General features: G+C 47.5%; 2 protein-coding genes across 9 annotated transcripts in view; both read left to right on the top strand.

Moving 5' to 3' along the window:
• LOC116981393 overlaps window positions 1-4785 on the top strand; it is a 55275-nt gene extending 50490 nt beyond the window's left edge. The window contains exon 7 of one of the 2 annotated variants that reach the window (XM_033034440.1): window positions 4025-4785. In XM_033034440.1, the coding sequence (XP_032890331.1) occupies window positions 4025-4049 (25 nt within the window). In that variant the 3' untranslated portion in view covers window positions 4050-4785. The remainder of the gene's footprint in view (window positions 1-4024) is intronic. The other variant, XM_033034437.1, reaches the window with a different exon arrangement.
• Window positions 4786-11459: 6674 nt separating this feature from the next.
• ccar1 (cell division cycle and apoptosis regulator 1) overlaps window positions 11460-14688 on the top strand; it is a 37981-nt gene continuing 34752 nt past the window's right edge. For all 7 annotated transcript variants that reach the window (XM_033034435.1, XM_033034434.1, XM_033034436.1 and 4 more), the window contains exons 1-2: window positions 11460-11594; window positions 12840-12958. In XM_033034435.1, coding sequence (XP_032890326.1) covers window positions 12899-12958 — 60 coding nt within the window. In that variant the 5' untranslated portion in view covers window positions 11460-11594; window positions 12840-12898. The remainder of the gene's footprint in view (window positions 11595-12839; window positions 12959-14688) is intronic.

Here is a 14688-nt window from a genome sequence, read left to right as displayed (position 1 = left end):
CTGGATTCGATCCCGACTACGGGTGCTGTCTGTGCAGAATTTGACCGTTCTCCCTGTTTCCTCCGGGTGCTCCGGTTTCCTCGCACATTCCAAAGACGTGCAGGTTTGTAGGTTATTCGGCTTCGGTAAAATTGACCTTAGTGTATAGGATAGTGCTAGTGCATGGGGTGATCGTTGGTCAGCGCAGACCTGGTGGGCCTGTTTCCACACTGTATCTCTAAAGAGATACAGCATCACAATGAATGGCGGTGCTGGCTCGAAGGGCCGAATGGCCTCCTCCTACACCTATTTTCTATGTGAAAGTCTAAAGTTTAAAGAGTCCACTGAGACAATATGCAAGAGTCGCCAGGTTTTGGCGGCATTTTAAAAGTACAAGTTGCTTTAAGTGCAGCTGGCCTGAACAAATTGGCCTTGTCCATTGTCCTGGTGGCGTTGCAGGGTCAGCCTGGCCAAGCAAAGTTGTAGACATCCACCACTGCTGCTCTGCCACTCCGTGCCGCTGCAGGCTATGAAACTACCTCTGCCTTCAATAAAATACTTGCTTCTCCTGCCCTTTGAGGAAGAACTCCAAAAACTCATAACATTTTGAAAGAAAACATTTCACCTTCTAATCCTAAATGAGCCTCCCTTCGTTTTAAACTGTGCCCCATTTGTTCAACATTCCCTGTATTTTCTAGATGGACTCCAACAAAATCCCTTGAGGCTGAAGCAGGGTCTCAACCCAAAATGTCACCCATTCCTTCCCTCCAGAGATGATGCCTGTCCCACTGAGCTACTCCAGATTTTTGTGTCTATCTTCGGTTTCAACCAGCATCTGCAGTTCCTTCCCACACACTCCTTGAGATCTAATGTTTATTCAACCAAATCGCATCTCACTCTTGCAAAATGCAGCAGATACAAGTTTTCTCATAATCTTTTCTCATAAGCCTACCACACATTCTGGATATCAATCCAGTAATGTTTCCATGGACATCCAAACCTCCGTTTGTGGTCTCACCAATAACCTGTATAACCTTGTACTTTTGTATTCAATCTTTCTAACAGTAGATAAAGTTCTGGAGAAAGGTCCCAATCTGAAATTTACCTCTCCATTTTCTCCAGATATGCTGCCTGACCCATGAGGTTATGCAGCTTTTTGTGTACTTTTTGTAAACCAGCATCTCGGCAGGGTGGAGCAGATTCAGATTTAAACGTTATTGTCATTGTGCAGTGTACAGTACAGAGACAACGAAATGCAGTTAGCATCTCCCTAGAAGAGCGACATAGAATATGAGCAATAAATAAATAGCGGTAGAGTTGCTGCCTCACAGCGCCAGACACCCGGGTTCGATCCTGACTACGGGTGCTGTCGGTACGGAGTTTGTACGTTCTCCCCGTGACCTGCTTGGGTTTCCTCTGGTCATGGGAAGATCTTCGGTTCCCTCCCACACTCCAAGGACGTGCAGGTTTGTAAGTTAATTAGCTTGGTGTAAATGTAAATTGTCCCTAGGATAGTGCTAATGCGCGGGGAACACTGGTCGGTGCGGACTTGGTGGGCCTGTTTCTGTGCTGTATCTCCAAACTAAACAAAACTAAAAATCTGCAGTTCCTTGTTTCTTTGAAGGAGGGTGAGGGTTATACCAGATTGGCAAAGGACAGGATCCAACGCAGTAGTGAGGCAGGTAGGAGGCTGGACGTTGGTACAGAAATCAATGACAACAACTTTAGTAGACAGGACAAGCAGGAATGTGGCAGGATGTGAGGGACGATGGATTTAAATTGCTTTTATTTCAATGCTGGAGGCTTGACATGCACGGCAGATGATCTCAGGGCATGGATAGATATGATAGTGCAAGTTCAAGGTCTGCATGTTCCCGTTGGAGAGGACAGGGCAGGTAGAAGTAAGGGATAATGAGAGACATTAAGGTTCTGGTCAGGTCAATGGAGGCTTGGGCCAGGTTTTGGCACCTGGGATCGTGCCTCCCTAGAGGTGTATAGGGGGTACTAGCATACAAGTAGAAGGAATTCAGGGGGACAAAGGGGGGCATGAGATAGCTTCAGCAGGGAAGATTCAAGAGAAACCGGCCAGACTTTATGTGTATTAAGGAAAAAGGGTAACTCTGGAGAGAATAGGGCCGCTCAGAAATCAAAGAAGGGGTGAGTTAACCAGGGAGTTGCGGAGGAAACGGTCATTGTGGGAGGTGGAAAGGGGTGGAGACTTGAAGATGTGACTAGTTGTGGGATCCCGTTGGAGGTGGCGAAAACGTCGGAAGATTATGTTTTGTATGCGACGGCTGATGGGTTACAAGGTTAAGAAATTGACCATGTCTGATTGATTGATTTGGTCGATTGAAAGATACAGCAGAGAAACAGGCCTTTCAGCCCATCGACTCCACGCCGACCATCGATCACCTATGTACGCTAGTTCCACGTTATGCCGCTTTCGCATCTACTCCTTACACACTTGGCTCAATTTGACAGCGGCAAATTTTACCTACAAACCCGCACATCTTCGGGACGCAGGAGGGAACACATGCGACTACGGGGAGGACGTGCAAGCTCCACACAGACAGCATCTGAGGTCATGGTTGAACCCGAGCCTCTGGCGTTGTGAGGCAGCGGCTCTACCCGTTGCGCCATTGTACTGTCCTTCTCACTTGTGACAAGGATTAACTATCTACCATCTGTGTTAATGGCTTAGGTGGAAAGGCAGAGTCTGCAATTCAATGTTGTCCATTCTCTATTGCCTGATTCCATAATGAATGACCTTTTTATACCATGATAAAGAGTTTGAGCCAAGCTTGTGGCATAAGAATGAACCCCCTACATAAGATATTCAATGAGTGTGACATGGCTGATACACTGGTTCTTCCCTCTCCCCATTTAGAGATGTTATTAATTCTACACTCATTCAACATTCAAGTTCAATAAATTCCATTCACAACCGAGTCTTCCATTTGAGTGAATGAGTGACATTATTAAGGAGTCCCTTCACTGTAACTCCCCAGAATTGATAAATTAATTCAGTGTCTATTATTACTTAACTGCAAAGGGAGAGATGGAATTCACCTTAATTTCTTGATTGATTGATATTTTATTGTCACGTGTACTTGGTACAGTGAAATTATTTATTTTGCAAACAGTACACAAGTATGCAAAGAGTATAGAGTGCCGACAAAGTTGCCAAAGTATTCAATATAGTCCCAATAGCACCTCTTCTCGCCCCCTGCTGGGTGAAAAAAAACATTAAAAGAAAATGTTTAATGGGCAGTGCCGCGATAGAGTTGCTGCCTGGCAGCGCCAGAGCCCAATTTCAATCCTGACCACGGTGCTGTCTTTACGGAGTTTGTACGTTCTCCCCGTGACCTGCGTGGGTTTTCTCTGGGCGCTCCGGTTTCCTCCCACACTCCAAAGACATCCAGGTTTTGAGGCTAACTGGCTTGGTAAAATTGTAAATTGTCCCTAGTGTGTGTTGGATTCATGGAAGGTGGTCTTGGAGGGGAGGATGCTCCTCAAACTGCGGAGTATCCTGGACCATACAGCTTACCCCCACCATGACACACTGGTCAACCTGAGGAGCGCCTTCAGCAACAGACTGGTTCCACCAAGATGCAGGACAGAACGCCACAGGAGATCCTTCTTCCCTGTGGCTATCAAACTGTACAACTTCTGTTGTGGGGTGGACATAGACTGAGACTGACTCTCCGCCCCCCCTCCCCAATCTTTGCACACCCCCAATCCTTTCCACTCGTCACTTTAATTTCATGTTTCATGTATTTTGTGTTTTTATGACTGTTGGCAGATCAATTTCCCTCCTGGGATAAATAAAGTTCTATCGTATGGTAGGATAGTGTAGTGTGCGGGGATCACTGGTCAGCACAGATTCGGTGGGTCAAAGTGCTTGATTCCGCGCTGTATCTCTAAACTAACCTAATCTAAATTGAATTTCGCCATTGCTCGTCAAATGATTCCCAACAGCTTATAACATGTCAGAGCGTCCCGGGATAATCCTGCCGATCTTGCAATTTTCTTTGTACCGTTTCAGACAAGAACGCTCTCCAAAGAAGTGACTAATCCAACAATGAATCATCGACTGATGAATGGAAGCTGCTGGGTTGTGGGACTGCAGTAATGAGCCGATCGTAGTTGGTATTGTTCGAAGGGCAACTTCAGACAATCATTTGGGAACCTGGAAATGTAATCACTTCAAAGATTCCAACTTGCCAGATCAGCAATACCAGAGATTATATCTGTTTACCTTTTTAATTGCACAAGATAGGGCCAAAGTCTAGTGTTGAACACTGGAATAAAACACACACATCAAGTCATTCTGAAAGCTTTGAAAGACACTAAAAGCAGGAGTAACTCAGCAGGACAGGCAGCCTCTCTGGTGAGAAGGAATGGGTGACGTTTTGAGTCGACATCCTTCTTCGGACTTTCTTCAGACGGTCTCGACCCGAAACGTCACCTATTCCTTCTCTCCAGAAATGCTGCCCGTCCCACTGAGTTACTCCAGCATTTTGTGTCTACAGTTTAAACCAGCATCTGCAGTTCCTTCCTGCACATTCCAAAAGCTTTCATAGTTTCATAAATTCCTTTTCTTGCAAAAAGGATGCCACAGTGGCACAGCTGGTAAAGCTACTGCCTTACAGTGCCAGCGACCCGGGTTCAATCCTGACTACGGGTGCTGTCTGTGCGGAGGTTGAATGTTCTTCCGGTGACTGCCATAGTTTCCTGGGGGTGCTCCGGTTTCCTCCCACATGCCAAAGACATGCGGGTTTGTAGGTTTATTGTAAAAAATGCTGCTATTAGAGAGTAGATGAGAAAGTTGGCAAACACAGAACTAGTGTGACACCAAAAGCTGGAGTAACTCAGCGGGACAGGCAGCCTCTCTGGTGAGAAGCAATGGGTGACGTTTTGAGTCGAGATCCTTCTTCTGAGTTTAGTTTAGTTTAGCTTGAGGGAGCATCTAGTTTGCTGTTAAGTTTAGTTTGGTTTAGAGATACAGTGCTGAAGCAGGCCCTTGGGCCCACCGAGTCCGCATCGACCAGCGATCCCCGCACATCAACTCTATCTTACCTACACACACTATGAACAATTTACACTTATACCGAGCCAATTAACCTACAAACCTGTACGTCCCTGGAGTGTGGGAGGAAACCGAAGATCTCAGAGAAAACCCACACGGTCTTGGGGAGAACATAGAAACATAGAAAACAGGTGCAGGAGGAGGCCATTCGGCCCTTCGAGCCAGCACCGCCATTCATTGTGATCGTGGCTGATCGTCCCCTATCAATAACCCGTGCCTGCCTTCTCCCCATATCCCTTGACTCCACTAGCCTCTAGAGCTCTATCTAACTCTCTCTTAAATCCATCCAGTGACTTGGCCTCCACTGCCCTCTGTGGCTGGGAATTCCATAAATTCACAACTCTCTGGGTGAAAAATTTTTTTCTCACCTCAGGCTTAAATGACCTCCCCTTTATTCTAAGACTGTGGCCCCTGGTTCTGAACGTACAAACTCCGTACAGACAGCAACCGTAGTCAGGATTGATGCCGGTTCTCCAGTGCTGCAAGGGCTGTAATTCAGCAACTCTACCGCTGCGCCACATTTCCTTGTGTATCAGTGGTAAAACAAAGGCAGGTCACCAGATTATAAGCAAGTTGTGACTATAAATCTATGCTGGGAATTTTCTGTGTTTGTTGAACAAGAATTCAGCAACATCACCAAAGAACCACTAAAACGCCTCAGCCAACTCTCAGGGCTTTCTGCCAACCCATCATTCAAACTATGGCAGAAATCTGGCTGAAAAGCAGAGCCAAACCACTATTATTTGATGAAATCAATAGAAAATATCCTAATCGATATGATTTTTTAACTGATTTGTGAAATAAGCTTTAATTTTGTTTTAATAATATATGCATTAACACAGTGATTTATATATGGAATTGTTTATCACAACTTTCGTAATGTGAATTGTAATTCCACAAGTATATGTAAAATATCTCTATATTGCTGTATCATATACGTTAGCATAAAATATTAATAAAAGATAAAACATCAGCAAAATCTAAGTGTATAAAAATTATTATTATTCAAGAGTGTTGAACTCCATTTGTTTGTGTGAATTGAGTTTGGACATTACTGATCCACTGAGCGTAATTGTACTACATGCACTTTTTAACCCTGTAGCAAAGTAACCTCTCTTTCAGAAACATCACAGAAAAATAACTGTGGAAAACAGAAATCTCTCCAGAACCAGACATTTTTCTGAGACACAGCAATGGGCCAAATCAGAGTAAAAATTGCTCTGATAAGCAAAATTATACTGTATTAAAATGATCTCACTCGTGTCTAACCATGATTCATATATCTCAGCCAAGCTCCTGCACATTTCTTCTCCAGCTTCCCACCGTGTCCATGGATATATCTGATCAGGCCCAGGAGATTTTTCTGCCTTCATACATCTCACTGCATTGTTCTTCCCCCTCCCTCACGGCAGTCCACCCCCCCCGCCCAGTCCCCATTGTCCTTCCCCCCCCCCCCCCTCATGGCGGTCCCCTCCTTTGTTCCTTCCCTCGGCAGCGGCATCCTCACTTCCACATGTCCATCCTCGTCCGTGGTGCATGGCCATCATCGACCGCCACACCGACCTCTCCACTAACGCTGACGGGTCCTCTCTCCGGACCCTCATGGGCGGATCCAGGCACCGGTGGCCGCGGGATTCATCGACCCACGAGGCTCCGGCCTCAGCTTCTCAGCGGCACCTCTGACTGAACACTACACCTTCATAGAGAGGAGTGGTTTCCCCCCCTCCTTGATTCAGTGGTCGAATTGCTGCTCACTCCATGGTCATCTCTGATATCTGCACCACACACAGCGGCACGGCAGGTACAGCTGCTGCCTCACAGCGCCAGAGACCCGCGTTCAATCCTGACCACGTGTGCTGTCTGCACGGTGATTACAGGTTCGCCCTGTGACCGAGCGGGTTCCATCCGGGTGCTCCGGTTTCCTCTCACATCCCAAAGACGTCCACGCTTGTAGGTTAACTGGCCCCTGAAAATTGGCCCAAGTCTGTCGGATGCATTTTGGGGCATTTAAGAGATAACAAGAGAGCAGAGACATTTATTGTCACATGAACCAATTGGTACAGTGAGAATTGTGGTCACCCTACAGCCATACGAATAATAAAGAGCACATAACACGATAGTCTTTAGCACAGACATCCCCACACAGCGGAATAAAAGTTTCCCACTGTGAGGGAAGGCACCAAAGTTCAGTCATCCTCCTCTGTTGACAATAAAACACTTGACAATAAAACACTCTTGACTCTTGAAATACTTGGGGAACTGCACTGGTACATTTGTGGCTTAGAATGGAAGTTGTGCTAACTTTAGAACTGGTGAATGTGGCTCGGGATCTGGTCTCCAGTTTAAAGAGATGAGCCGGGTGTGTTCTTCTTCCTGGCTCATGCCTTTGGAAAGGTTTAAGAGGTTAGAACTTTCCAGTGAGACTCAACGGTTGATCGGGAAAAACAGTGCTGCAGGGACTCAGTAGATTAGGGGGCACATGTGGGAGAAATGGACAAGCGACCTTACGGGTCAGGACCCTTCTTCCAACACAATGGTTGCTGAACCTAGGAAGTAATGCTGAATTGTTCTTGCGAGCTCAATCCGGAATGTTATTTCAGGAAAGCGGGGTCGGAGAATATAAATGGAATTTATTGGAAAATTAATTGAGGCGAAGTTTCAGGAAATATTGTCTTTACTCTGTCTGCAATCTAGCAAACATAAAAAAATGGTGATAAACCTTAGTCACGGATTGTGAGTGGTCTGTTTCCTTGTTCCCCTCCAACACTCTCTGTTGCACCTCCCTCTCTGTGATCTTGTTTAGTTAAGTTTAGAGATACTGAGCGGAAACAGGCCCTTCGGCCCACCGAGTCCGCACCGATTAGCGATCTCCGCACGATAACACTATCCTACACAGACTGGGGACAATTTTACATATATACCAAGCCAATTAACCTACAAACCTGTACGTATTTGGAATGTGGGAGGAAACCAAACATCTCAGTGAAAACCCACGCAGGTCACGGGGAGAACCTACGAACTCCGTATAGACCGAGGAATCGAATATAGGAGCAAAGAGGTCCTTCTGCAGTTGTACAGAGCCCTAGCGAGACCACACCTGGAGTATTGTGTTCAGTTTTGCTCCCCTAATTTGAGGAAGGACATTCTTGCTATTGAGGGAGTGCAGCGTAGGTTTACAAGGTTAATTCCCGGGATGGCAGGACTGTCATATGCTGAGAGAATGGAGCAGCTGGGTTTGTACACTCTGGAGTTTAGAAGGATGAGAGGATATCTCATTGAAACATATAAGATTGTTAAGGGCTTGGACACGCTAGAAGCAGGAAACATGTTCCCGATGTTGGGGGAGTCCAGAACCAGGGGCCACAGTTTAAGAATAAGGAGTTGGCCATTTAGAACGGAGACGAGGAAACACTTTTTCTCAGAGAGTGGTGAGACTGTGGAATTCTCTGCCGCAGAGGGCGGTGGAGGCAGGTTCTCTGGATGCTTTCAAGAGAGAGCAAGATAGGGCTCTTAAAAATAGCGGAGTCAAGGGATATGGGGAGGAGGCAGGAACAGGGTACTGATTGGGGATGATCAGCCATGATCACATTGAATGGCTGTGCTGGCTCGAAGGGCCAAATGGCCTACTCCTGCACCTATTGTCTATTGACCGCACCCGTAGTCAGGATCGAACCCGGGTCTTGTAAGGCAGCAACACTACCGCTGGGCCACCGTGCTACCCTTGCAAGAATCAATTGCATGCCATCATCAACAACAACTTTGCCTATGCAGACGGCACTTCAGAAGATGTTTATAACACAAAACACAGTGCTGGAGGAACTCAGCCGGTAAAGCAGCATCTGTGGAAGGGATCGGCAGGCAACGTTTCGGGTCGGGTCCCTTCGTCAGACTGATTGTAGTAGGGTGGGAGAAACCTAGGAGAGTTGAGAGCGGCACCAGGCCTGGTGAGTGATTGGATTCAGTCTGAAGAAGGGTCTCAGCTATTCCATCTCTCCAGAGATCCGCCAAGTTACTCTAGCATTTTGTGTCTATGTCTGGCGAGTGATAGGTGGGTAAAAGGAACTGGTTTACAAAAAAAGACGCAAAGTGCTGGAGTAACTCAACAGGTCAGGCAGCATCTCAGGAGAACATGAATAAGTGATGTTTTGGATCGGGGCCCTTCTTCGGCAATAGGTGTGTACAGGTGGGGGGGAGGGGGGGGGGGGGGATTGATTAGCAGATGGTTGGACATGGGCCAGAGGTGGGAAGGTGACAAAAGGATGTCAGGTAAGGAGAGTAGAAGAATGAAATGTGAAGCCAGAGGGAGGGATGGAGGTGGAAGGGGACGGAGGGGACGGAGGGGAGAGGGACGGTATCCTTAATTAGTAAGGCCTGGGGTGAACACAGAAGAATGGGGTTGAGCGGAAAAAATAGTTCAGCCATGATCGAATGGCGGAGCAGACTCGATGGGCCAAATGGCCTAATTCTGCTTCTACTGTATGTCTTATGAAAGGGTAATAAAAAGGAACTGCAGATGCTGGTTTATAGCAAAGATAGACACGAAGTGCTGGAGTAACACAGTGGGTCGGGCAATTGAAAATTCTCCAGAGATGCTGCCTGACCCATTGAGTTGCACCAGCATTATTAAGTTGCACGCCATCATTAAGTTTGCTGACGACACCACGGTGGTAGGACTGATCAGTGACAACGATGAGTCAGCCTACAGAGAGGAGGTCCAGCACCTGACAACCTGGTGTGCCAACAATAACCTCGTCCTCAACTCCAAGAAGACGAAGGAAATTATTGTCGACTTCAGGAAGGTCAGAGGGGGCAGACATACCCCCATCCATATAAACGGGACTGAGGTGGAGCGCGTCTCCAGCTACAAATTCCTCGGGGTACACATCTCGGAGGATTTGTCCTGGTCCCTCAACACCTCCAAGCTGATCAAAAAGGCACAGCAGCGCCTTTACTTCCTGAGGAGGCTCAAGAAAGCCCACCTGTCCCCCCAGATCCTGACCAACTTCTACCGGTGTACCATCGAGAGCATCCTGACCACCTGCTTCACGGTATGGTACAGCAGCTGCACTGTTGCGGACAGGAAGGCACTACAACGGGTGGTGAAAACCGCGCAGCACATCATCGGTGCCCCGCTCCCTGCCATGGATGCCCTCCACCGAAAACGGTGTCTGAAACGGGCTGGGAAGATCATTAAAGACCCCTCCCACCCCAACCATGGACTGTTTGCCCTCCTCCCATCAGGGAGGCGGTACAGGAACCTCAGGTCTCGTACCAGTAGGATGAGGAACAGCTTCTACAATCATACCGTCGCATTGCTGAACTCGGAGTCCCGCCGATAGATTGCTCCGTCCCCATTGTTTAATTATTCTGTATTTTTTATTATTCTGTATCCTCTTTTTTTTTAAATTTCTATATTGCACTACTACGGACTGACGCAAAACTGCATTTCGTTGTACCCATACTCAGTATTTGTGCAATGACATTAAAGTTGAATTGAATTGAATTGAATTCATATTCATAAGTTATAGGAGCTATAGTTAGCTATAGTTATCATTCTGCCTATCAAGTCTACACCGCTGTTCATTCGTGGCTAATCTATCTTTTCCTTTCAACCCCATTCTCCTGCCTTCTCTCCATAGCCGTTGACATGCGTAGAAATCGAGAATCTATCAATCTCCATCTTAAAAATATCCATTGACGGGCTCCACAGCCGTCTGTGGCAATTAATTCTGCAGATTCACCGCCCTCTCATTAAAGAAATTCCTCCTCATCGCCTTTCTAAAGGTACGTCATTTTATTCCAGGTCCTAGACTCTCCCACTAGACTCTCCATTCTATCCAAACCTTTCACTATTTTAGCATTTTGTGTTTATCTTCTGAAAGGGTGCTGGATCGGGGGAGAAATTGATGCACACATGGGATGGGGCACAGGAAAGAGCAGCGTGGAAATGATTAAGAAAGGTTTAGATTGATAAAGGCCAAACATGGGGCCAATAGGGCATCCTGGCCGGCAGGGACAGGTCGGACCGAATGGCCTGTGACGGTGCTGCCGAACGCCGTGATGACGTTCCGCCGTTCGTCCTCGGCCGGCCTGAGCGTGCTGACGTCAGCCTGAGGGTGCTGGTCCACCTGAGCGCGATGACGTTCGAATGAGCGTGCTGACGTCGGCCTCAGAGTTTGAGAAAGAACTGCAGATGCTGGAAAAATCGAAGATAGACAGTGTCTAGTCTGAAGAAGGGCCTCGTCCCGAAACGTCGCCAGTTCCTTCTCTCCATAGATGCTGCCTCACCCACTGAGTTACTCCAGCATTTTTTGTCCACCGCCGGCCGAAGAGAGCTGCCGTCGGTGTGAACGTGCTGACGTCGGTGTGAACGTGCCGACGTCGGTGTGAACGCGGTGACGTCAATGTGAACGTGCTGACGTCGGTCTGAGTGTGCTGGCCTGCTGACGTGACGGTGCGCGCTTGCGTCATGACGTGCGCGTCGACGAGTGGGTGCTGAGGCTGCCCTCGGTTGATGGAGGCCGCGGTGAGTTTTACTCGAGGCGTCGGCCTGAGGTCCCTCCCGGACCCTGGCCTGGCCGCGGGCCGCACGGCGGGAGGACGAGACGCGTCCTGTGCGTCGCGTCGGGCAATCTCGCCTCCTCCCGTACAGCGCCGGGACCCAACAACAGAGACGGGCGGGCGGGCGGGCGGGTGAGGCGAGGCCGGCCTTGAGCGCGGCTCCCTGAGCCCCTTCCCCAGCACGGCGAAGCACTGTATTTACATGGAAACATAGAAAAACCGGTGCAGGAGTAGGCCATTCGGCCCTTCGAGCCAGTACCACCATTCAATGAGATCATGGCTGATCATCAACAATCAGTACCCCGTTCCTGCTTTCCCCCCACATTCCTCGATTCTGTTACCCCTAAGAACTAAATCTGACTCTCTCTTGAAAACATCCAGTGAATTGGCCTCCACTGCCTTCTGTGGCAGAGAAGTCCACAGATTCTCAACTCTCTGGGTGAAGAGGTTTTTTCCTCATCTCAGCCCTAAATGGCCTACCGCTTATTCTTAAACTGCGGCTCTTATTCTTACCCTTGGCTCTGATATCCCCTCGGGTGTTTACCTTGGGCGCCGGTGGCGGCCTGTATTTGACCCGCCTGCCTTTTCTTCCTATTCTGTAGTGTGGAGGGGGTATTTACCCTTAGCGAAGTGTGGTTGGGGCATTATTCTGGTATTTTTTAATGGATGGATATTCATCCTGGGGATTGGTGCACAAGTGGTATACCCCCAGGCACTGTTGGGCCATTTGCTCAGTGTGCAGCGCCATCTTCTCTGTGCTGTTGTGTGCTAGGGGGATTTCCCCAGTATTATGATCTGTTAGGGAGATTTTCCCTGTGTTATGGTGTGTTAGGAGTATATTCCCAATATAATGCTGTGCTCGGGGTATATTCCTGTACAATGTTGTGTTGACTGTATTTTCTCTGCTCAATTGGTGTGCTGGGGGTATTTTCTCTGTACAAAGGTGTGCTGGTGTTTTGTGTACCCTGTGCAATGCTGTATTTTCCCATGTAATGGTGTGCTGGGGGCATTTTTGCTGAGCACTGGATGGTATTTTCCCTGTACATTGGTGTGCTCATAAGGTCCTAAGTGATAGGAGCAGAAATGGGGCATTCAACACATTAAGTCCCACTGAGTTACTCCAATGTTTTGTGTCTGTCTTTGATATTATTACTGTTTGCATGTTGAAATTTGGCATGCCAGAATCCCGATAGCTGTTTTCAACTCCTAGAATAACTGAACAATAAAGGGAATAAAGGTGGTTTGCTTGCTTCCCGAGTATGGCTCAGTATGGAGGTCAGAAGAATCCCCCATGGACCACCCAGTTCTCTGCTGCAGTTACACAGCCAGGTCAGTGTGACTCCGTAATGTTGTTTATTGTGTCCATATCTCTTCATCCACTTCTCCACAAATCCCGGCAGCGTGTGTTCAGTCTCAACAAGTGTACCGCTTTGTCAACAGTACATCGGGTCACCTTCAGATCCTGCCATGATTAACATGATTTATATTCTATCCAGCAGGGGGGACCGTTTGATAACAGGGGTTTCAACATTATTTCAGTGACACAATGTTTGAGTCAGTGTTTGAACCCTTTCATTGTGCGCCGTGGTGAGGCATGCTGTCACGTGTTTGCAGTTGAGGCACTCGGTGGCAGCTGTAAACATTCCACAAGCAGATAGAGGACAAATTGGACACAGTAAAACAGCCTCAAATCTGTTGGCACAGTGGCGCAGCTGGCAGAGCTGCTGCCCTCTCAGTGCTAGTGAACATTTGGATGCTCTCCCTGTTCGACACTTAATGGCGACCAGGGTGGTAGATCTGCTGCCTCACAGAGTCAGGTACCCGAGTTTGATCCACACCACGAGTAGAAACATAGGTGCCGCCGTGTGGAGTTTGCACGTTCTCCTTGTGACGGTGTGGGTTCCCTCCGGGTGCTCCTCCCACATCCCCAAAGACGTGAAGCGTTTGTAGGTTAATTGGTTTCTGTAAATTGCCCTTGGTGTGTAGGGCACGGGTGAGAAAGTGGGATAACGTACAACTAGTGTGAACGGATAATTGATGGTTGCCGTGGACTCGCTGAGCTGAAGGGCCTGTTTCCATGCTGTATCTCTTAAACAGTTTAAGGATAAGGGGGAAATCTTTTAGGACCGAGATGAGAAAAACATTTTTCACACAGAGAGTGGTGAATCTCTGGAATTCTCTGCCACAGAAGGTAGTTGCGGCCAGTTCATTGGCTATATTTAAGAGGGAGTTAGATGTGGCCCTTGTGGCTAAAGGGATCAGGGAGTATGGAGAGAAGGCAGGTACAGGATACTGAGTTGGATGATCAGCCATGATCATATTGAATGGCGGTGCAGGCTCGAAGGGCCGAATGGCCTACTCCTGCACCTATTTTCTATGTTTCTAAACTAAATTAAGCTGTTACGCCAAGCATTTAATTGGAATGAAGTGGGAAAGAAGGTGCTTGCTATTTATATAGTATTTTTCATCAACACTTCAGTGAAGTACTTGTGAATGAGGTAATATATTTCTAAGTAGCAAGATCCGATAAAGAGCCGAGAGGAAGAATGCGGAATTAATCTCTAATTTCCCTAACTTTAAGTAACCTTCTCTCTCCATCCCTCCCCTTTCCCAGTTCTACGACCAATCTTCCTGACTCCCGACAACATTTTATCTCTGTTTCCTTTGTTCTTACCATCTCCCAGGTAACAATGATCTATTCTACATTTTCCTTGAACTCCATTCCTTTGGCCCTGTTTTCACACCTTCACACTTCTTTATCTATGTATTTCCCTCTCCTCTGAGTCTGAAGAAGGGTCTCGACCCGAAACATCACGCATTCCTTCTCTCCAGAGATGCTGCCTGCCCCACCGAGTTGCTCCAGCATTTTGTGTCTATTGTCGGTTTAAACCAGCATCTGCAGTTCCTTCATGCACATGAATCTACTCTGGTAGTTAACAAGAAGGGGGTGATTTTCCCTGCTCTTTAATTTGTGTGATTTGATCCCTTAAGTGTGAGGTTAAAATCACTCACGTGGGTTTATTGTGAGATACTTGTAACTAATCTGAAGCACTATTGTA

The sequence above is a fragment of the Amblyraja radiata genome, chromosome 15, assembly GCF_010909765.2.
Source record: "Amblyraja radiata isolate CabotCenter1 chromosome 15, sAmbRad1.1.pri, whole genome shotgun sequence".
NCBI lineage: Eukaryota > Metazoa > Chordata > Chondrichthyes > Rajiformes > Rajidae > Amblyraja > Amblyraja radiata.
The sequence above is the reverse complement of the archived record's forward strand: the minus strand, read 5'-3'. Positions and strand labels throughout refer to the sequence as shown.